Source organism: Symphalangus syndactylus, chromosome 8 (genome assembly GCF_028878055.3).
Source record: "Symphalangus syndactylus isolate Jambi chromosome 8, NHGRI_mSymSyn1-v2.1_pri, whole genome shotgun sequence".
Lineage (NCBI taxonomy): Eukaryota > Metazoa > Chordata > Mammalia > Primates > Hylobatidae > Symphalangus > Symphalangus syndactylus.
This window is the reverse complement of record NC_072430.2, coordinates 66,758,372-66,781,147: the sequence shown is the minus strand read 5'-3', so window position 1 is coordinate 66,781,147 and position 22,776 is coordinate 66,758,372. Positions and strand designations below refer to the sequence as shown.

At 36.5% G+C, this 22,776-nt stretch overlaps 1 protein-coding gene across 3 annotated transcripts in view; it reads left to right on the top strand.

Annotated features, from left to right (window-relative positions):
* Nucleotides 1-22,776, top strand: part of ATL1 (atlastin GTPase 1) — a 101,496-nt gene that overhangs the window by 67,162 nt on the left and 11,558 nt on the right. For all 3 annotated transcript variants that reach the window (XM_055289438.2, XM_055289435.2, XM_055289437.2), the window contains 3 exons: nucleotides 14,724-14,816; nucleotides 15,842-15,980; nucleotides 22,028-22,155. In XM_055289438.2, coding sequence (XP_055145413.1) covers nucleotides 14,724-14,816; nucleotides 15,842-15,980; nucleotides 22,028-22,155 — 360 coding nt within the window. The remainder of the gene's footprint in view (nucleotides 1-14,723; nucleotides 14,817-15,841; nucleotides 15,981-22,027; nucleotides 22,156-22,776) is intronic.

Genomic DNA, 22,776 nt, shown 5'->3' with positions numbered 1-22,776 from the left:
GAAGATAATTGACAGTGTCAAAGTCAACAAAAGATTACTAAGCAGAACATACGGGAAACTTTTGCAAGTAACTAAAACCTGGTTCCCGATCAGAAAACAGGCAAAGAATATTAATAGACAAGTCACAGAAAGGAATCCTGAATGGCTAATACATTTTTGAAGGGATGTCAAGTCTCACTGATAATGAGATAAATATTAAAACAACAATGAAATACCACTTTACATTCATTAAATAGGCAAAAAGTAGAACATGGAGATAATACCAAATGAAAGCTAGGATTTGGGTAAATGGGAACACTCAGGCCCTATTGTTGAAAGTGCAGATTGGAGCAGCCATTCCATGGAGCAGAGGAAATATATAAGGATATTTATTGATAGAGTAATAGTAGCAGGAATTTGGAGACAACTTAGGTGTCCATCACTAGAAGAACGGATACATAAAAATGTGGGGAAAAGCATATCTGCAATACTTTGCAACATCTAAAGGCAATGAACCAAAAGTACATAGAGTATCATGAATAGAGTGTTAAAATTTGTACAGAAGTAAGCAGAAAAAAGTATGAGATTTATAACATGATACTATTTATGCATATTTGCTGTACATACACAAAATAATATATATTAAAGTGAGTGTGGGTGGGAATGAATAGTTGAGGAATGGGAGTGAGGATCTGGGAAAAATATGATGAACTAAAGTAGCATGGAGAGATGATGTATGCTGTGATGAAGGGGTATGAATTCTCCCAAGGGCTCAGGAACCTGGTGTGGGGAGGAGGTGAGGTAGAATAAAACCAGTCTTGCTTGCAGTCTTCTATATGATTTACAATACCTACTAGACTCTGTTGTCTTTTTTTTTTTAATCGTTTGTTAGGTTGATTGTTGAAGTGTTATATGGTAATTAGGCTATTGTTTTGATTTTCTTCTTCTCTAACTTGTTACTCAGAACCACTGGCAAACCAGAGTAGGGAACTCCACTGTAAATTACAGAAGGGGACTTTAGGTCTTACCAGCAGATGTCACTGCTCCTTACATTTTGCCAGAAACATTAAAACTGGAAAAGACCAATCAATGCTCTAATAAAATAGATGAGAGATAAAGATTGATAGAGTTGCAGCTTTTGGTTAAAAAAAAAAAAGAGTTTAAAGCAAACAATGGAAAAAAGCTTTAAGAGATTACCCTAGTTAGTAAACTGTTGACATTATGAAATGTCAGTGAAAAGAAAAAAGTTTTCGCTGACTGAGTCAACAATGACTCCTAAACATGTTTGGACTTGTAACTCTATCTGAAATTGAAATGCGAAGCTCATTAAGTAGTAAAGGTGGCATCCAAAGCCATTTTATAGTATTTTAGATTAAAGCAACCAAATCCAAAACAAAAAATACTATACATTATAAAATCAAAAGATAAAATGCAAATACATTCAAATTTCAAAACATATATGAGTTAAATAATTCACATTTCAATTAGAAGAAGCATAGCGAAAAATTGCAAAGTAAAATAACTTTTAAATGAAATTTCAATTCAGCAATCTTTTTTAGCAGGTCACTTCTATCCTCTTCTCTCTGATAACAGCTTTATTCATTTGGGTAAAAGTGTGGGGAAATTTTAAACATTGCCTGAGAAAGTAAGGTGAGGGATAATGAAATTTTAAAAATAATTTTATATTAAAATTAAACTAAGACCAGGTGCGGTGGCTTATGCCTGCAATTCCAGTACTTTGGGAGAAGGAGGCAGAAAAATTGCTTGGGGACCAGAAGTTTGAGATGAGCCTGAGCAACATAGTGAGACTATCTCTACAAAAAGTGAAAGAAAAAAATAAATCCACAAAGAACTACAGCGCCTGTAGTCCCAGCTATTTGGAGTGGGGCTGAAGTGGGAGGATCACTTGAGCCCCGGGGTTTGAGGCTGCAGTGAGCTATGATTGCACTGCTGCACTCCAGCCTGGGCGACAGAGTGAGACCGTGTCTCAAAAAGTAAATAAATAGACAAAATTAATTTATTTTATTTATTTTTTGAGACGGATCTCCCTCTGTCGCCCAGGCTGGAGTGCAGTGGCGCGATCTCGGCTCACTGCAAGCTCCGCCTCCCGGGTTCACGCCATTCTCCTGCCTCAGCCTCTCTGAGTAGCTGGGACTACAGGCGCCCGCCACCACGCCCGGCTAATTTTTTTTGTATTTTTAGTAGAGACGGGGTTTCGCCATGGTCTCGATCTCCTGACCTCGTGATCCGCCCGCCTCGGCCTCCCAAAGTGCTGGGATTACAAGCGTGAGCCACCGCGCCCGGCCGACAAAATTAATTTAAACAAATTTAAAATAGAAGAATTCTTAACTCTGAACTACAGTACAATTATAAATAATAAACAGACCTATAATAAACAACAAATATGAAGACAATTAGCCGGGAAAATGAATAGCTGAATTAACATATTAACTTGATTCTTTAAAAAACCAATTTCTATCAAGCTGTAATCAAGCAAACAAAAATATGTTCATGTATTTAAAAACCATGGTTTAAAAGAGAGAATTAAAAGCTAAATGAATTCAGTTTAAAAGCAATATTGAAGTGCAAGTTTAACCAGTGGTGTGCTGGTAAAAGTTTAAAACTGGCTGGGGAGGAGAGAGGTGAGCCTGATCTATATTATTTGCTAATTTTTATGGTGTAAATACTTTCACCATGGCCAATTTCAAGCTACCATGATGTCAACCAACTTGCAAAAATTCCTCAAAATTTAACAACTGTTTTTTGCAAGCTCTAATGAGCCAGCTCTAAACTATGCAGCACGCCCAGGAAGTATAATTCATATTAAGACATAATATAGAGTTCTCTAAGTGACATTATTTTCTCACCTGCTTTGCTCACTATGAGTATTTGAACTTAAAGTATAAAAATCTGGCAGGAGCTACTTTATTAACATATCTATCTATAAAATAACTGGGTTATTTATATCAGCTTCTTTACCTTAGGACTTCCAGTTTTTGTTGAGAATGACAATATTTTTCCATTAATTTAAACATGGCTGTATGTAATAACTGTACAAGTTTTATTTGAGTAATAACACCCAGTTTGCTCTAAGAACCTAGTGAAAATATCTTGTCACGTGCGATAGATTTGTGTCTATATTGGTATGTTATGAGTTTTTCTTTCTTGGTCATTTAGACTTGCATAAGCCACACCTGGCCCCACATTGCTCTGTATTGGGATGATCACATCCTTGGGTCAGAATCCCTACGACTAATTCTGGGTATTTTTCATGTTGTCAGACATTATTTGAAGTTCACTCTAAATGCACGCTGCTTATCAACACCAAGCAAGGCTGCCTTCCTCTAATGCTCTGCTAAATGACCAGCTGCCAGTTACTTGTTTCCCCAGGAAAGGCCCATTTTCCACTTGTATGACTCTGTGGCGCTCTATGTGTGTTCTTGTCACTCTTGTCCTCAGTTCTGCTGGGCTGTGGTGGTGGAGAGGGTTTCCACTCCATCATGTGGTAATACAGTGAGCTTGTTATGGAGTCTATGCTAAAAACAGATCCCCCTTACTAAGAAGACCCTGTATTATACCTTTAAATGTACCCTTTGGCAATAGCAGCCCAGGAGTTTATGATTTAATCACTTCATGCCTTCTAATTATGTAGGCTATAAAGAAATAGAAACATTCCCCAATTACTAAAGTGTATTATAGTCTCAAGATTCACTTGAGTTCGTGTTTTAGATGTCAATACATTTCTTAGTGGCATTTCTACATGGTGGGTCTGTTTCTAGTAGGCCAGTCTGCAAAAGCCTGTTTAATCTACAGCAAATTTAAATAGTGGCCACGATGTTCCTGAGCCTTGATTCCTTTAAGTCAGAGTCCTGAATATATCTGATGATTTCTGGATCTCTTTGAGGCCCAGAGCCCTGAGGTAGTTGGGAATTTTAGCAGGATTTAGGCTGTATGGCTCACAGAGAAGAGATGGGCTGCAGCATATCTGTAGCCTTGGTGATTGATGCAGAAGCAGGTTTTTTAGGCACCTGGGTTAGAATCATTTCTGAGCCATACCACAGTTCTGCTGAATTGGAATCCCTGTGTTTAGACCAGGGAATCTGCACTCTCTCTGTCATTCTTAAGCACATATTTGAGGACAGATTTAGCTGCTGGGCACACTCCAGCAGACAGCATCTATGGCAGAAGGTTCTGGTAGCAGAGAGGGCACCATTTCTATGTACATTTCTATGTACAGATAGTTAGTAGATTAAGGTTGGCCTGTAATAGGAAAGTAGGAAGCATAAACCCTAAAAAAAACTTTCCTTCACACAAACTTGACTTCTCTTAGAAGGCTTCTTTTTTTCTTGAGCATATATTTTAGGACTATTTACATTTATTATCTTCTCTTCCATGTTCTCAGTGTCAAGTACTTTACTTTCTGGAGTTAATTCAGCCCAGTTTTCACCCACAGCATGTTTATTAACCATTTTCATACACATAAAAGCCCAGCAAGACCTTAGACCTTAGACAGAGATTCAAATTGTCTTTGTGAGATAAAGGTAAAAACTCAATTCTTCACATTCCTTTCAGTGGAGATGTAATTATTAGTGAGCACATCAGTCTGTGCCCGTTTTAAGTTAAACTGAAGGTTGCTGAAAAATAATAGAAGGGGAAGCATATAATAATACTCTATTACATTAGGACAAGTACTCTGTTTCTCACAATTTCTTATTCAAATTGGGCCTACACAAGACAGTTAGGAATTATTTTACTCTAGTTTGCTTAATTATGTTTGAGGACCCTTTATTCCCATGATTTGAGAATGTCCATTTGCACAAAAAATTCTTTGGTCAAATATCTGTGATGATTATAACTGCCAAGTCATACCTGATAAATTCATGACCTCACTGAGAAAATGAAAGGCTGATGTCTGTCTGCTTGGGCTGAAAATTAAAGGAAATGATATGGAAAAAGACAGCTGAGGAAGTTATCTACCCTATCCCATGTTCTGTCGAGAGAGCAATTTAGGTGATCTGAGAGCTGTATGGATTAGAAGAAACGCTTATCTGGCTACATAGAACTAGGTCAGTGGTGTAGACTAGGATTCTCCCAATTTCTACATTTAGGTACCTGAAATGTCTAGAAGAGCACTAACAGCAATTTATTGCATGCTTGTTTTGTGCCATGCACTGTGCTAAGCATTTTTCTTACATTATTCAAATTACTGATCATTACAGTTCTATAAAACAAGTAATGTTACCTACCACTACTTCTTTATTCTCATCTTTAATTTTTCTATCCAATGAGAAGTACTGAGGCTGAGAGTAGTTGAGAAACTTAATCTTGGTCACATATATCTTTAAATTGTAGAGCTGACCTCAACCTAGGCCACAGCTCAGAGCCCTTGCACTTAACTACCATCTTTTAGTGCTTCTCTTTGCTGTCTTAATCTGAGCCACTCATTAAGCTGTATTTTATTGTCTTACATTTTAATGTGCCTATCCCCTCTCACTAATTAAATTATAAATGCCTTATGAGCAAGAACTTTGTCATTTACTTTTTGAAATCTAGAGCACCTACCATGCTGTTCATAAAGCATGTGTACAATAAGTGTTCACTAAGGGGATAGTATATACATATTTGGGATTGTAAATAGTTTGCATATACAACTCGAAATTGGAAGACCTGGATTCAAGATCTGGAGCAACTATTAGATATCCAGTATTGTCTCTTTATACTTTTAAGGTAAGAACTATATCCTTTATACTTTTAAGGTAAGAACTATATCCAAACAATATTAAGTCATAAGCTGACGTGAGAGTGTCCAAAATATTTGTGCTGGGCATGGCCCCTTCTTGAACTGGAGAAACACAATCATGAAATTCTCCTTCAATGGGTAAGGGTAGTAGAGTTGCTGCATTGAACGTGTCACACTGATGGGTGGTAATACAAAAAGAAAATACCATATTTCGTTAGTTAAGACTAACAGAAACATGTTGGGTGTTTTCAGTTAGCAATAGTGATTGTACTGTATGTGGTACCATCAAATTTAAAGGTGATCCTAGAGCATGGTCTGTAGATACTTCAAGTGATTAGATGAGGCTGTAACTGCTCTGAGGCAAGGAAGATAAGCCTTGGTTACTGGATCAACCAATGGGCCACAAAAGGCACTGAGTCTTTGATGTTGTTGATTTAATACTTAGCATGGATTTTCTTTTTAATAAAAAAGAAAGATTTATGATGATTTGGAAGGATTGATCTGCCCTCCTATTAGCTTGTCTCTAATTTTTCTGCCCATATCCTTGGAGAGTTTGTGCAAAGATTCTTCATTTTTTTTTTGTAAATCATACGTATTATAGGTATTCTTAGCTGCTTTGGGACACTGGTTCTTCCAGTGGATTTTCTGCCTGCAATATCCATAGACTTCCCTATCTATAGGTTCCTGATTCATAGAGAACAGAGGATATTTTGGTCTTGTTTTTATCTGAAGGGCCACAAAATTGTCTTGATTTCTATTTTGCTAATTACTCAAACCCTATGAAAAGTCAGTGATATACTAGAGATTTCTAAATTGATAATTTCTCATTCAACCTTTTTATTCTGAGCCTACATTTTATATCTGAGCCTCATATGTTTTTTCTTCCATATTCATATTTTATGTCTGAAAGTTTCCTGAAGTCAATTTTTAAAGTTTCCTGTTGATTCATCTCTATTTTATTTATAATTTAGAATCTTTGTCCAATTGATATTTAAGAGAAAGTCTTCCGAAATAGCCTTCTGTAACTTTTTTTTATTTTTCTTGCCCCCTAAAGGCCACTAAATTGTTAAAATGTATCATTATTATGTTTTAATGAACAGCTGGATTATTTAAGTATTCTCCTGGTCTTTCTTATCTCACTGTTTTTAACCATTTTTTCCCACCTGAAGGTCTAACAATTAAGTCAACTAGTTGGAACAGAACTGATAGTTCAGGACAGTAAATATCTAACAAGTCTGCAACAAATTTTTATCTTTCTGGGTTAAAAGAAATTCCTTAACACTCAGCTCAAGACCAGGGTTTAAATTCAACTTCTGTAGAATAGCCTTCTGATCTAGCAGTTTTAAGTAGATTTGGGCAATGTGCCCACTCCTTTCCTGTGAAAATTCCTGAGGAAAAAGTAGCTTGTTTAGAAGGTCAGGAGAAGGAGCAGAGGGAATTAAAGGGCTGTATTGAGTGGTAAAAATAAAACTGGGTGAAAAGAAATGCAAGGAGGGCAGGTTTCAGAAGGTTACAGTGTCAAATGTAGAGACTGCATTTTGGAGTCAGCATTTTATTTTGAGGCCTCAGTTTATTATTTAAAGAAGCTAACTAATGAGTGTTTGGTATTTGTCTCAATATTTAGAGAGCTCCTCTTAACTGTATGGTTTATTCTTACATGTCCAAAGTTCACCATAATAGCCACAGTTATTCTCATTTTTTAAAACTTTATTTACTATTATTGATACAAAAATTAGGGTTGTCATTTAATAGAAATAGGAAGCAGAAATTCTTCCAGGAGGAGGCTGCAGTTTTGATATAGAGAAACATGAAACATAAAAGTTAATCAATAGTATGTGCTCATGAGAAGTGTTTTGGGTTCTTTAAGCAAGCAGAGGCTAGGACAGAGTTGTATGATCAATAATCTGACAATTACTGATTCTGTATTATGTACTATACGAAGCGACTCACGTATTGACAAGACAGAGAATGTCCTCTTGAAGGTTTTGTAGGGAAACTAAGGCAAAATTTGATTAATTACTTTTGCATATATTGGTTGCCAGCCTACCAGACTTCCAACTGTTAGTCTTTGGGGCACTGTGAATGGGACTGAAGACTTCTTAGGCCTATGCTTCCATCTGTTCTTTATAGAGCACCTTCGTATTCATTCAGTGATACAAAACAATTCAAGACAAAACAAAAACACGAGACAAGACTTTGTACAAATTGTCAAATAAAAGCAAAGCAAGCAGCAAAAGAATAAGCAGGCTAATGGCAAAAATATTCACTGAATGGTGTGCCCCCAAACCAAAAGTTCTAAGAACTTTATGCAAAAATTAGGTCTTATTATTTATCAAATGAAGGTACTTCCAAAACTAAAATTTGAATTACTCTATGCAAAGACTAAGGACTAATGACCCTATATAAAGACCTATACGGTTACAAAATCCTAGGATAACAAATTAATTTAGCAACAAGAGCTCAATGAAACAAATCAGAATTCAGACTGTTGTTGAGACAGATTCACCTGGAAGCAAATTGAAGGACAAATGGAATTTGGGAACAAAGCAGAAAGAGAATGCACCTATAAGTCTAAGAGTCACAGAGGATGCTGCCAAGTGAAGGCATTCAAAAACGGTACAATGAGACGTCCAGAATTGGCAAAGGATAAGACCATCTCTCAAAATATGACTTAAAAAAACAAAACTAAACTTATTGCTTAGTGAAGTAGAGCTCTGCTGGTGAGGCATAGTCTCATTGAGCAAAGTAAACTGATGACCACATGTAGGTGTCAGGGGCGTGTTTTGGAGTTTTGTGGGTTATGGAAGCAAGATGGGTTGACATCAGTCTGAGAATATGTCTTTTGTTAAATGTGTTGGGTGTAGAGGTGAAAACAGTAAGTTTTCTGGAGTGAGTTTTTGACTACTTGACTGACTTTTAAAGCAATGAGGCTCCCTGTGGCTTTTTGTGTGGGTTGTTGATTGAAGTAATTGTTACTTACTTTGGGTTTAAAACCAGTTCTGGTGTTTACTTTTACCTGAAACTGAAATTAGAAACTGATTAAATGTATTAAAAATCAGTTCAGATAGTTACTGGCTGTATGGTTTTAGAATATGTAGTCTTTTTCTGTGAGTGTAGGAATAATTTCATATATTTATAATGGATGTGCACATAAATTTACTGTTATTTTTCAAATAACATTTATTTCATATAAGCTTTTTATACTGCATAGTCAACTCATGTGTTGATATATTCTACATACTTATTAATAGCTGTGTGTTATATTAATGCACCATAGTTTGTATAGCTATTTCTCAATTGTTGAGCATTTGGATTTATTTCAGTTTTTCACTGTTATCAAGTCATGTTGTAATAGTCCTTTTGAATAATTTCCTGAAAGATATAGTCTCCAAAGGGAAGCTAATAAAATTTGTCATGATTTTAAAAAGTTAGATGATTATTTCATTTTTAAGCTAAGTATAGTATAGGTCCATCATTTGACCCAGTTGCCTGACTGAATTTAATTTTAAAAAGTATTTGTGGCTTCGTATGTTTTTATCTGAGCAAATTAGGCTAATTTGTATTCTTGGTTTTTATCTCTACCTGTATGCATACATGAGCAAATCAAGATTCTGCAGTGTAGAAAAACTGATGGATTTTGACATAAAGACTGAATTTCGTAGAAGTCCGTACATGATGAATGGAAAGCATATAAATTATCTAGGGAGGGGTGGGGGACAGTAGGCATTGCTCATCCCCGTTCATAAGAACCAATTATTAAATATTCAGGAATTACATAAACCAGTTATTAAACCTTTAATAGCTTGGAATCAGCCATGATGGGTATATTTACACCACAGAAATTGGCAAATGTTACAAATCAAGGCATTTGTTTTTTTGTCAGAGAGCCAGTTTATCAGCACATCACTGGATGAGAGCATCAGGCAGGAAACCTGGGAGTTGGAACATTGCCATTAATTTCATGATTACTTTATATATTGCTAATTTTAAAAAATGAAACTTTATATTTGCTTCTATACCGCACATGGTCCTCATTATTTTGAATTGGGAAGATGCCCAGTGAAAAAGACCAAGAAATGAGACTAAAAGCTCCCAAGAAAAATGCAAAATACAGCCAAATCCACATACTTGGTTTCATTTATCCTGGTTCATGAACCTCTATTTTGAAAAAATTACTTCCCAGCTAACATCTATTTTCAAAATACATGTTTTAGGAAGAAATGTTCAAAATACAAATTATTATATTTTGACAAAAATTGTGGCAAAAACGGACATCTATTTAAAGTTAGCAGACTACTTAAAGAGGGTGGATGTGGGTATTTTTAATTCTTTTCTCTACAAGAATCCCTCCTCTCCCCACAAGAATCTACAAAACAAAATAAGAGGGAGGAGAGGCTCCATCTTATGGAAACAAGAAAGATCCATAATCACACACCACTTAGAAGTGACCCTGTTTAAGGAAAAAAGATGTGATTCAAGGATTTTACATCCAGCAAAATTGACTTTCAGTTATAAAGGGCCACAACTATTATCAACATGTAAAAATCCAAGGAATATTGTTCCCATGACCCTTAATGCAAAATCTACTAAAGAATGAATTTCAGATCAGCAAAGATGACATAAGGACTAGGAGTGATCATTCAATGTATATTTGTTTGTGGAACTTAGAATAAATGAGGAACAAAAGGGAGAGAACATTGTAATGTTTATTTTCTTTAAATAAATGAATGAATAGATAAACTAAAAAGTAGGAGAATGAGGAGAGCATGTGCCAAATTTAAAAAAAACTTTCATTAAGTATTCATAGTAGTTGATGGTGGTATTGGTACTGGTACTCTGCAGCTGTTGTGTATGTATTAGAGCATTGAAAAAATGAGTAATTATGGGATATCATAATTCAACCATCCCTGATGCATTAAGAATCAAGATTCTTGATTCAAGATTCTTGGACAAGGAGATATGGATATAATATAGACATTCAGTGGAAACTCTGTAGTCCTGAATTTGAATTGGGAATGTCAATATGAATTTATGAGGTATTTTATCATACACACACACCACACACACAATTTTATTCTAGCTCTGCCCACTCAAAGGTCTAGAAACACTGACCAATATAGCAGCACTTTGAGCATTATAATCTTGAAGTACCATATTCTACTAAAAGAAACCAGTGCTTCTTAGAAAAATGCCCGATTCTAGGTCTAAGGCAGGAAATGAACTTGGAACACCTTTGGGGGAAAGAAAACTGTTATAAAGTTATGTTAGTTATTTTTCTGGATTTTTTTGTTTGTGATACTAGCCAGTTTTTTGAATTTGTAATTTATATTCCTCATTCTAAATAAATACTCACTTTCAAGCCTAATTCTGCATTCTTTTTCTTACAGAGGCTTTCCTCTGCCCCACAGATTATGTAAGCTTCAGGCCCTACAAAACCTGGATTCCCACCCGCCTCTCTACCACATATGCATAATGAGAGCCCCTGAAGAAGAAAATGAAACAAATGAGGAAACAATAAATGTAATAGAGGAAAAATATTTAAAGAGATGAGGAAAAAACTTTTCTCGAATAAAACTTGAATCTTCATACTATTTCCCTAGAGAAAACTGATCCATTCCAGTCAATACGAGAATATACTTGTAAAGTTATTGAACCTTTAAGAACAAAGGATCCACACAGAATTTTCCATAGCAATATTCCGTGGAAAAAGACAGATGAATGATAATTGACAAGGTTTTGAAAGAATCACCCTAAGAATTTTTATATCCTGCCAATTTGTTAATTAACTATGAAAGCAACAGAAGATATGCTCAAGAGTGTGAGTACCCAGGAAATACAGCAATCCTAATACTGCTTCTTGGAAAACCATATGGCAAAATTTGGCCCACTTTTATTTTATTCAAAATAAGAGCTCAGGTATGGAGAAGTTGATAGTGAAAGGATTTTTGATGTAGTGAATCCAATTAAATATAACACTAAAGCCAAACAACTTTGAATATTGTGAGTGCAGAGCAGAGTGTAAATATTTTAAACCCTGACATTGTGAAATTGATAATTAAAAAATGAGAAAATGATTTATTCAACAAAACTGTATTAAGCACTGATTCTGTGCCAAGCAGTGTACTAGGTGTTAAGGATACTATAATGATCAAGAAAGAGATTCAATTTTTGCCTCTAGAAGGCTTACAGTCTATAAATAACGCACCATAACATTATGGTTTGGAGTTACCTATTTCTTTTTCTGTCTAGTTCCCCTTCTAGCAATAGAACTCCTCTTTCCAATTCCCTTTGGTTCAGTTGAACCTGATGACATTACCCCTTACATACAGGTGACAATTCAGACCATCCCATCCCTCTGACCATAGTGATTATTTCTGGGCTGAGCATATGATCAAACTGGGCCCATTCCTGGAAATTTCCTGACATAGCTGTCTTGAAAAACTGACTTGCACTGGTGTTGCTAAGCTAGCAGGATGTGAATCTGGATCTCAGTGGTCATCTTGGCCATCATGTAGAGAGGACTGTTCAGAGAGAGAAAGAGCCTTGATGTCACTTAAGTGTCCCAAATCCTTCTGAAATCACCTACACCACTGACCTTTCCAATTACAGAACCAATTATCTACTTTTGTGCTTAAACTTGTTGGAATTGGATTTCATTACTTACAACTGAAAGAAGTCCACCAAATTCTAGTAGAAGTGTTATAATAGGGGAAGTTCAGGATGATATGGGAACACATAGCAATAGTACATATATAAATTGTAATTTCCATATGCGTTTGTAGTATCTTTCAATGTTTATTATATTTTAAACATTTACTCAAACTGCTTTTGGTTTTATTTCAAAGTTATGACATGTAAAACGTAGAAGGAAGGGAGGAGTGGTAAGAGGAAATCTGAGAATGCTGATTTTCTTATGGTAGGGAGTTAAAGGTGAAACATATATTTAAAAAGCATGACTCCAAACCAATAAGTAAAGACAAAAGACCTGATCAGCCTCTTCAGAAAAAAGAATAAACACAAAGGGCCAACAAACATATGACAATATGCATAATTTCATTAATCATCAGGGAAATTCATATTGAACACAATGGGCTAGGCTACTAAACCACACCCTCCAGAATGTTTAAAATTAAAAAGACAGAGAATATCAAGCATTGGTGAGGATGTGTAGCATCAGGAACCCTCTAAGACTGCTGGTAAGGTTATAAATTGGTACTTTGGAAAACGGACAATATCACCCAATCCTGAACATGTGCACACTCTCTACCCAGTAATTCTGCTTTAGTTATAAACACAAAAGAAAGAAGACACAGAAAGAAGACCAGAAGACACATGAATGTTCATAGCAGCACTATTCATGCCAGCCAAGAACTAGAGACACTGAAATGCCCATCTACAGAATGAATTAATCATTATTCACATAACGGGAAATTGCGCAGTAATGACTATGAATTATGAACAATTATGCAATAATATAATTAATCTCACAAATATAATGTGGAGTGACAGAAGCTAGACCAAAAGAATATATCATGTATCATGTATGATTCCACTTACGCAAATTATAAAAACAGGCAAAACGAACTGATGCTGTTAAAAGTCAGGCACGTGGTTACCCTTGAGCAAGGGGTCATGACTGGAGGGTGGCAGGAGGAGGGGCCTGTGGAGTGCTGGACATTCTCTGTTTCTTGATCTAGGTGCTAGTTACACAATGTGTTCAGTTTGTGAAAATTCATTAAGCTATATACTTAATGTGCAGTTTTCTGTATGTGGGCTGTATTCCATTCAAAGGTATAAAAAGTTAAACACATGACTCCCAGCTCAATGTTTTCCAAAATCTTTGTTCTTAACTTCAAGTGAATTTATTAGAACTTCTAATGGTAACAAAAATCATTTACTTGAAATTCAGCAGTATTTTAAACGTCATCTCATCTTCCTTTTAGTCAGTTAATTTCAAGTGCATTTTAATACTTTTTATTTAAAATGCCACATACAAAACAGTTCCACTTTTTATAAGACTGTTTTTCTCCTTTTTCTTTCTTTTAGCCCTCTTCCATTTGTGTATGTACCTAAGGAGATGACTGGATGATGTTCACCAAATGTTAACTATCGTTAAATCCAGGAGATGGGATTTGGGGTGCATTTTTTAATTTTCTCTGGACTTTGCTATCTAGTTTGAACTTTTTTTTTTTTTTTATTATACTTTAGGGTTTTAGGGTACATGTGCACAATGTGCAGGTTTGTTACATATGTATCCATGTGCCATGTTGATTTCCTGCACCCATTAACTCGTCATTTAGCATTAGGTGTATCTCCTAATGCTGTCCCTCCCCCCTCCCCCCACCCCACAACAGTCCCCGGAGCATGATGTTCCCCTTCCTGTGTCCATGAGTTCTCATTGTTCAATTCCCACCTATGAGTGAGAACATGCGGTGTTTGGTTTTTTGTCCCTGCGATAGTTTACTGAGAATGATGTTTTCCAGTTTCATCCATGTCCCTACAAAGGACACGAACTCATCATTTCTTATGGCTGCATAGTATTCCATGGTGTACTTTTTATGATGAGCATACATATGTATCATTTCTATAAAAACATTAAAACAATTTCTTAATAAAAGAAAAGCTGATCTTATATCTTATGCCTGTATTCAGCCATAGCTATCAGAAAGGAAGATTCCTAGGAACATATTCTACACAAAATCTGATTATAGTGACATAGCTCCATTCAGGCAGTTTGGGAGTCATCTCTGTCATCTCTCAGTGGGGTGCATTCATGCTGGCATTTTGTACGCAGCCTTCTGTTCACATTTAATGGAAATAGGTAGGATGATCTCACAGGGGAGAGACTGCCCAGACACTTTCAAAGGTTTTATGTTTGATTTTTAATTCAGCAATGTGGGAAAGAGCGATATTCAAATGACAATGATATTATAATTGGTTTCCGTAAAAAGCAAAGGGAGGCACCTTAAAGTCCTCATATCAACCCTTTCTTATCATTTTTTAGAGTCTGATATTTCTTGTTCGAGACTGGAGTTTCCCATATGAATTTTCATATGGAGCCGATGGTGGTGCCAAATTCTTGGAAAAACGCCTCAAGGTTTGTTAGATATTTAGGTGCATGAAATTTCACTGATAATAATCTAGAATTATTTTTGTTGGATCATTTGGTGAATAGACACTCAGTAGCCACTAGCTACAATCTCATTTGTTATTGATATTAATGACACAGCTGAAGAATTCTTAGTATAGATCTATAAAACAATAAGTTACTCCTAAAGATAAAACTTTTACTTTGAAGAATTAAATCACTTCAAGACTGACAGTGCAAATATCAAGATTCTGGTTTTAGTGGAGGTTTCAAAGCCAATGTAACAAATATCTAATTTTGAAATCCCTGGAGTCAATCTTAGAACACAGAATGTAAAATTAGAAGGCCTTCCACTCTCTGCGTCGTGCTAGTTCAATACTGTACAAATTGTTACACTGAGCAGATATCACCAAAAGTGCCTACTGGGAAATCAGGGAGAAAGATCAAAATTTACAAAAATGTTCCTTGAAAATTGGGATCTCTGAACTTATTAGGTTTACAGTCATAATAGTTTGTCTATATTAAAAACTATCAAATATGTATTTACATAAAGTGGGAGGTGAGGGTGATTTAGCTTGTAAGTAAACACCCAACTATTCACATGTACATGTAATGTAAGTGTATTAAATGTACACTTACCAGGTAATAGGAGGCTGTCTTGAATATCTACTAAAAAGAAGTAGAAATATCCTACTTTCTCTTTGTGGCTACTACGAGTGCTTTGAATTAAATTTGAATTTGCAGAAACTAGCCAGATTAAAACCCCACTAATTTGTGTTAAAAAGTGGGAAGGCCCATTTGAGTTAGCATAAGGGTAGACACTTGTTAATTATAACTATGCCATATGTTTTCTATATTTAGACGGCTCTGTGTGGGCAAACCCACCCAAGACTTTCTTCTTTCTTTAGTAGCAGCCCTGTCGTGTCATTTTATCATTGTGGGACCAAACAGACATAGCAAATACAAGATGCCACAGAATTCCTGTGCACAATTTATGATGAAAGTAGTTTAAACTTCAGAATGATTTACTGCAGGTCTCAGGGAACCAGCATGAAGAACTACAGAATGTCAGAAAACACATCCATTCCTGTTTCACCAACATTTCCTGTTTTCTGCTACCTCATCCTGGCTTAAAAGTAGCTACCAATCCAAACTTTGATGGAAAATTGAAAGGTTTGTGTCTTTTAATGAATATGTTTGCATCACTTAGTCTGATTATAAAAATGTCATTTTATCTACTGGGCTTATGGCTGATAGTTTAGTTTATCCACTGATAGGAGGCTGATGATTAGAAATTGCCAGGAGAATAGGGCATCCTGGGCTGGTGCTCCTCCTTGGTGAACTGTAGGATTCTATGGGTGCTGAATGTATACACTGGCTGCAAAAATAGGCTGGATCCTGAGTTCACCTAGAAGGCAGTAACCCTCACCTTCTTATCTCTGTGCACTGAGAAGTGCTCCTTAATGTTTTTATGCTTAATTTTCCTTATCTACATGAAAAAGGAAAACAGATGTCTATAGTACTGGAATTCTGTATTAAGTTATATAATTAGAGATTGAAAGAAATGCTCTTTAAAACTGCTCCTAAAGAATTTAATTATAAATTATTAAAAACTTCACTAAAAATGAAATCTTGTGTGAAAAGGACCAGTCTCTTAAAAAAAAGCACTAGAGTGTTTTTCAAATAGTGTATACTTATAGGATGTAATTATGTCTTTAATAGAGCACTGATTGTTACAAGATTCCAAAGCAGCTTGACTTGTTAAACAAACAAACAAGAGCGTGAGGGGAGGTAGGAATCTGAGGAAATGGAAGTTAATCTTTCCCAAAAGATATCCACCAGGTCTGTAGACATATGCTTTGTAGTTAATACGACTTAGTTCAAAGACATGACTTTTTAACTTGAAAGCGTAGTGTTGAATATACCACTGAATTCAGACATTTGTTTAATTTACTGTGGCCTTTGTGCATCGTGCCAGGAGTGAGACAGTGACATTACAAGCTTTTCAGCACAATTGTTGTCAGAGGGATTTAAAATTAAAGAAAGGGCAATATAACTTGTATCCAGTTTTATGAAACTGGCAGATTTGAAAAGCAAATGAATTATTGTTGTCCCTGCACCCATGACATTTACTCTCAGATACCTTATATTTAACTTTGGCAGTTAGTACCGTAAATACAATACCAAATTTCTCAATCATTAATCAGCATGGTGCTGATATACATTTTACCTTCCTTTTATACAACAGACTAGATAGCACTAAGCATATGGTACATATGGATGACAGGCTCCTATAATTTCACTGTCACACTTATGAATTCCAACCCACTAGTGGATGCACAGATCTCAGTATTGTGCGATTACCTAATGGCTTTAATGTGTTTTGAATAAATTACATAAAGAAAGGCTTCTTACATAAAGAGAAAGCTTCTCTTTCTTCTCTGGAGTTGGGAGACATAAACAGGCAGAGGAGGGGTGTGCCTTCAACAACAGTCCTTTATTGGAACTAAAAATTACTGTGGCTTGTTCCATTACTGCAGTATACAGCTACAGCTCTTAGATTAACTGATACATTTTGCAATGAAAGAGCTCAGGGAGAGAGTTTACGACAAATTGTGCAAATGCAGAATCCTACTTATTATTTTTATTTTTTATCTTTAGAGACAGGGTCTCACTCTGTGGCCCAGGCTGGAGTGCAGAGGTGTGATCCTAGCTCACTGCAACCTTGAACTCCTGGGCTCCAGCCATCCTTTTGCCTCAGCCTCCCAAGTAGCTAGGACTAAAGGCACACAGCACCACGTGCAGCTAATTTATTTTTAAAATTCTTTGAAGAGATGAGGTCTTGCTGTGCTTCCAGGGATGGTCTCAAACTTCTGGGTTCAATCAATCCTCCTATCTTGACCTCCCAAAATGTTGGGATTACAGGTGTGAGCCACTGCACCCAGCCAATTATTATTTTTTTAGAGATGGGGTCTTGCTCTGTCTCTCAGGCTGGAGTGCAGCGGTGCGATCATAGCTCACTGCAGCCTTGAACTATTGAGCTCACACAATCCTCCTGCTTCAGCCTCCCAAATAGGACTACAGGAGTGTGCCACCATGCCCGGTTATTTAGTTATTTATTTATTTAGTTATTTATTTTGCAGAAATGGGGGTTTCACTATGCTGCCCAGGCTGGTCTTGAACTCCTGGCCTCAAGTGATAAATTACAGGCATAAGCCACCATGCTTGGCCAGAATCCCACTTTTTAAGACATTTGTTCTCCATCAAATTTTATTCACTTCTATGCATATATTGACCTACACAATTGGTTTACAGCTAACTATAAGTTATGAGTTTACCAAAGTGGCTTGCCTAGGGAAAAGAGAAGTGAAAGGCAGCTTCAATTTCCATAAAAGTTCAATTTTAATGAGACTTTAATATCTTACAAGACTGCTGCTAAAGCCCTCTTGTGTGCAGAAGTGTCGTACTTTGCCTCCGTGTTTCTTTGGGCAGTTTTGAAAGTCTGCTATCTACATTATTTTTCTATCCCACCCTGAATCTTACAATTTGGTGTGATTTCTATCCAGGATGTCTTGTCAGCTGACTGTGATGTCTCCAGAGGGCTGGCATCTCAGGGGTTGCCTCTGGTGAAGAAAAGTCTCTGAATAAACAATTATGCAAAAGTTGTTCTTTGATAATAGTTTCTCATATACTCTTTCACACACAGAAATAACTTTCTAGCTCATTATCATTAGTAATCATTGTTATAATAACTATTTGTTCATGGTCCCTCAAAGTATTGCAATTATTATTGTCTTACCTATTTCTAGTGTTATTAAAAACTGATAATACTATGATTAAATTTAACTACTATTAATTTAAGAACTTCCCAAAAGGAAATGAAAAAGATTAAAGGCACTGAATCACATTCATTTATGCTTCATTCAACCAGCTTTTACTGGGTGCTTACTGAATACCTACTCTAGCATAGCAAATACAGCTTTTTAAATAACAAGAAGTTATCCTTTTTTTTTTTTTGAGGTTGCTATGCGTTATAGTACCATATGTAGAATGGGCAGGTAGCCACGTTATAAGATGTGGAGCTGCTTCCTCAGCAGCTGCAGTTAGACTTGAGAATGCATAGTCAAATGTGTGTTTCCAGTCACTTGTCAGAATCAGGAAATCCTGAGAAAATATCTTCCTTTGTTAATTTATACAGCAATACTATACTAGTGCATCTGCCCTGTGGAGTTCTTATAAAGCATACGTCATATTCTCAATTATTGTGTCAGGTAACCACCACTTTGACCAAGCCCCTAAAGTCCTTGGAAGATTTTACCCTTGTGGAAAAAATTACTGAAGAAAATTACTGAACATAATTCTGAATCAGCTATTCATATATATTAATTGAACACTTGCAAGGCCAAAGCTTATTAATGCCCCTCTGCAAATCGATTTGAACTGGTTTGCAGATTTTCTGGTTCATGTCTTTACTGTGTTCAACTAACATTAGCAAGAGCTCACCACCTACGTATGTTATGAATATATTGTTCTTATTTTCTGAATCCAAAATTGGAATACCTAGCAGTGGTTCCAGTGAGAATAAAGATGGCTACTGCCATCTTCAGACACATTTTTAATCCAACTGTGTGGTTAGATGCTGGTTACTTTAATGATAATTTATTACCACACTTGCTGGTGCATTAACACACAGTTGTATCTTATTCCATTCCAATTGTATAAGGAACATTTGGGGGCAGAAATTTATATACAAGTTTTGAAAGTGATTTTAAAGTGGTTTTATAAGAAGAAAACTTTGTTTTATTCAGAAACTGAAGAATTCATACATTCTAGATGTATAGTAATATTCTACTAAAGATGAAAAAATGTAAAATCATATAGCAAAAAAGAAACCTATTAGAGTTAGTGAATACAGATACATGGCAGGCAATAAAATATAAAACAGGAACGTGGTAACATAAATACAAATATCAGTATTGTATTCCAGTGAATACTAATAACTAAAAAGCAAACCACAATAATAAATCTATATATAGTACAAAGCAAAATTATCAGTGAAAATTGGTACAATGCAAACAGCAAAATAAGTTTGAATAAACTCCACCACAAGTACCTATAAATAATGGTCACTAGAATTTCAAAGTGGCACAAAACATGAAACAAAATAACTTTGAAAGATATCTAGCATCATGCTTGCGTGTGTTATAAAAGAAGTAAAGAAAACAAATTCTAACATAAAATAGTATTTCAATGTAGCCCCAGTGTTATAACTGGGGCTATAATAACAGGGCACATGCAAACACAGTCTTAAGGTTTGAATCTTTAAGGCCTTCAAAATCACCAACCCCAAAGCCTGAAAACTCAGTAACTCTGCTAAAATTTAGATTTTTAAAAATTACAGGCAGTTAGTGAATTTACTTAGAAACCAAGCAAGTCACTGGACAGATCTTGCTTTTTTACATAGTATGTGTATTTTTCCATATATATATATAATGTGTGTGTGTGTGTGTGTGTATTTTTTTTTTTTTATTGAGACAGGGTCTTGCTCTGTCGCACAGGCTGGAGTGCAGTGGCACAATCTCGGCTCACTGCAACCTCCGCCTCCCGGGTTCAAGCGATTCTCCTGCCTCAGTCTTCCGAGTAGCTGGGACTACAGGCATGTGCCACAATGTACAGCTAATTTTTATTTTTTGAGACGGAGTCTCCCTCTGTCACCTAAGCTGGAGTGCAGTGGCGCGATCTCGGCTCACAGCAACCTCTGCCTCCCGGGTTCAAGCGATTCCCCTGCCTCAGCCTCCGGAGTAGCTGGGACTACAGGCATGTGCCACCACGCCCGGCTAATTTTTTTTATTTTTATTTTTAGTAGAGGTAGGGTTTCACCGTGTTAGCCAGGATGGTGTCGATCTCCTGACCTCATGATCCACCCGCCTCAGCCTCCCAAAGTGCTGGGATTACAGGCATGAGCCACTGTACCCGGCCATGTACAGCTAATTTTTATATCTTAATAGAGACAGGATTTCACCACGTTGGCCAGGCTGGTCTCAAACTCCTGACCTCAAATGATCCACCTGCCTCGGCCTCCCAAAGTGCTGGGATTACAGGCGGGAGCCACTGCACCCAGCCCCAATTTTTCCATATATTTGAAATAACAATTTAAGAAATTATCCCTGTGTTCAGAAGACTTCTCTGGTGGTCTGTTTTCTATATTACTTTGCTAAGTCTGTAATGTTAAGCTTTAACCTACTGCTACAGCTTGGGTTATGTGTAATCAATTATATCAAACATGACAGCTACATACTCATACTACCTCTCATCTGCCTAAGTGGCCTTTTCTTGCTGTTTTGTGTTGCTGAGTTCCACCACTAGAGGTAGCATCATTGTCACTATCTTTTTGAACTCTGCAGTCCAGTTACCACAGCTTACCCAGTTTTGTACAGTTCTTAGAAGGTGGGCACGCTATGCATGGAGCAATTTTTGGATACATTTTCTGGAGGGAATGCATTATAATAAGCCAGTAAAAATCTGGTCTCTTCCCCATTTATGAGCCTATATATATATAAAACCACAAACAAGACTTAAAACATGAACTGGTTATGGCTGGGCACGGTGGCTCATGCCTATAATCCCAGCACTTTGGGAGGCCGAGGCGGGCGGATCATGAGGTCAAGAGATCAAGACCATCCTGGCCAACATGGTGAAACTCCCCCTCTACTAAAAATATAAAAATTAGCTGGGCATAGTGGTATGTGCCTGTAGTCCCAGCTACTCAGGAGGCTGAGGCAGGAGAATTGCTTGAACCCAGGAGGCAGAGGTTGCAGTGAGCTGAGATTGCACCACTGCACTCCAGCCTGGGTGACAGAGCAAGACTCCATTTCAAAACAAACAAACAAACAAAAAAGCAAAAACAAAACTGGAACTGGTTATATAAATGGGCTACATACAAAGCATACATGTAAAATCAAGCAAGCTAACTTATAATATCAAGAAAGCTAACTTATAGGTGGAAGACAAGATACATATGAAACAGGAGTGGAAATTTGGGCAAGGAGAATCATTCACTGTGAGAAGAGCAGGTTTCAGGAGTTGCTTAAGTGATGGGGAAGTGAGTGATGGCATTATCACTGGGGAGGAAATGGGGGAGATCAAAGGATGTTTTATTCTGTGGCATGGAGGACTGGGAAGGATTCCAAAAATAATAATGGATTTGCTTTTACTTGTAGAAATAGATGATGAATTCATCAAAAACTTGAAAATACTGATTCCTTGGCTACTTAGTCCCGAGAGCCTAGATATTAAAGAGATCAATGGGAATAAAATCACCTGCCGGGGTCTGGTGGAGTACTTCAAGGTATCACTCTCATTTCTAGAGCGTTTGTGAGTACTTAGATTTGACATATATTGGATCATAATTCCTATAAACAAAAATTATAGACCCTATAATATGGGAGCAAAGGTACAAGGAATCTATAAAAAGGATTTTAAAAATCCTTTTTAAAAAGCTTTTTCAAAATCTTTCAGAAAGCTTACTTTCTGAAATTATTCTTTTGAGGAAACCACATATAGGTAACTTTATTGTCCCCTTTTATCTTGAGGGAACTGTATTTTGAAATATGAATGTAAGAGTTGGAAAAGTCTTTTGGGGGGATGGGGTGTTTCCCAGGGTCCATGATCTATTCTGAATTTTACCTTCATAATTCTGAAGATTTTCCCCAAGGGGATACCTTCCTACTGAAGAAAATACTTCTCCGTTTCTTACTGTCTGCACCAAGAGCCAATATGAAGTGGAATTATTTTAAATTTGCATTTACCTGTTTACCTTCCTTAGATAGCACTGAATACTTTTTACCAACCCACATATATCCTGGAGAATTTCAGTTACCAACCCAATTGTGGACTGATGCTCCAAGGACTAAAATGTCAATTTTTAAAATTCATGTTTTGTCATTTAATATGCTATCATATAGGTTCT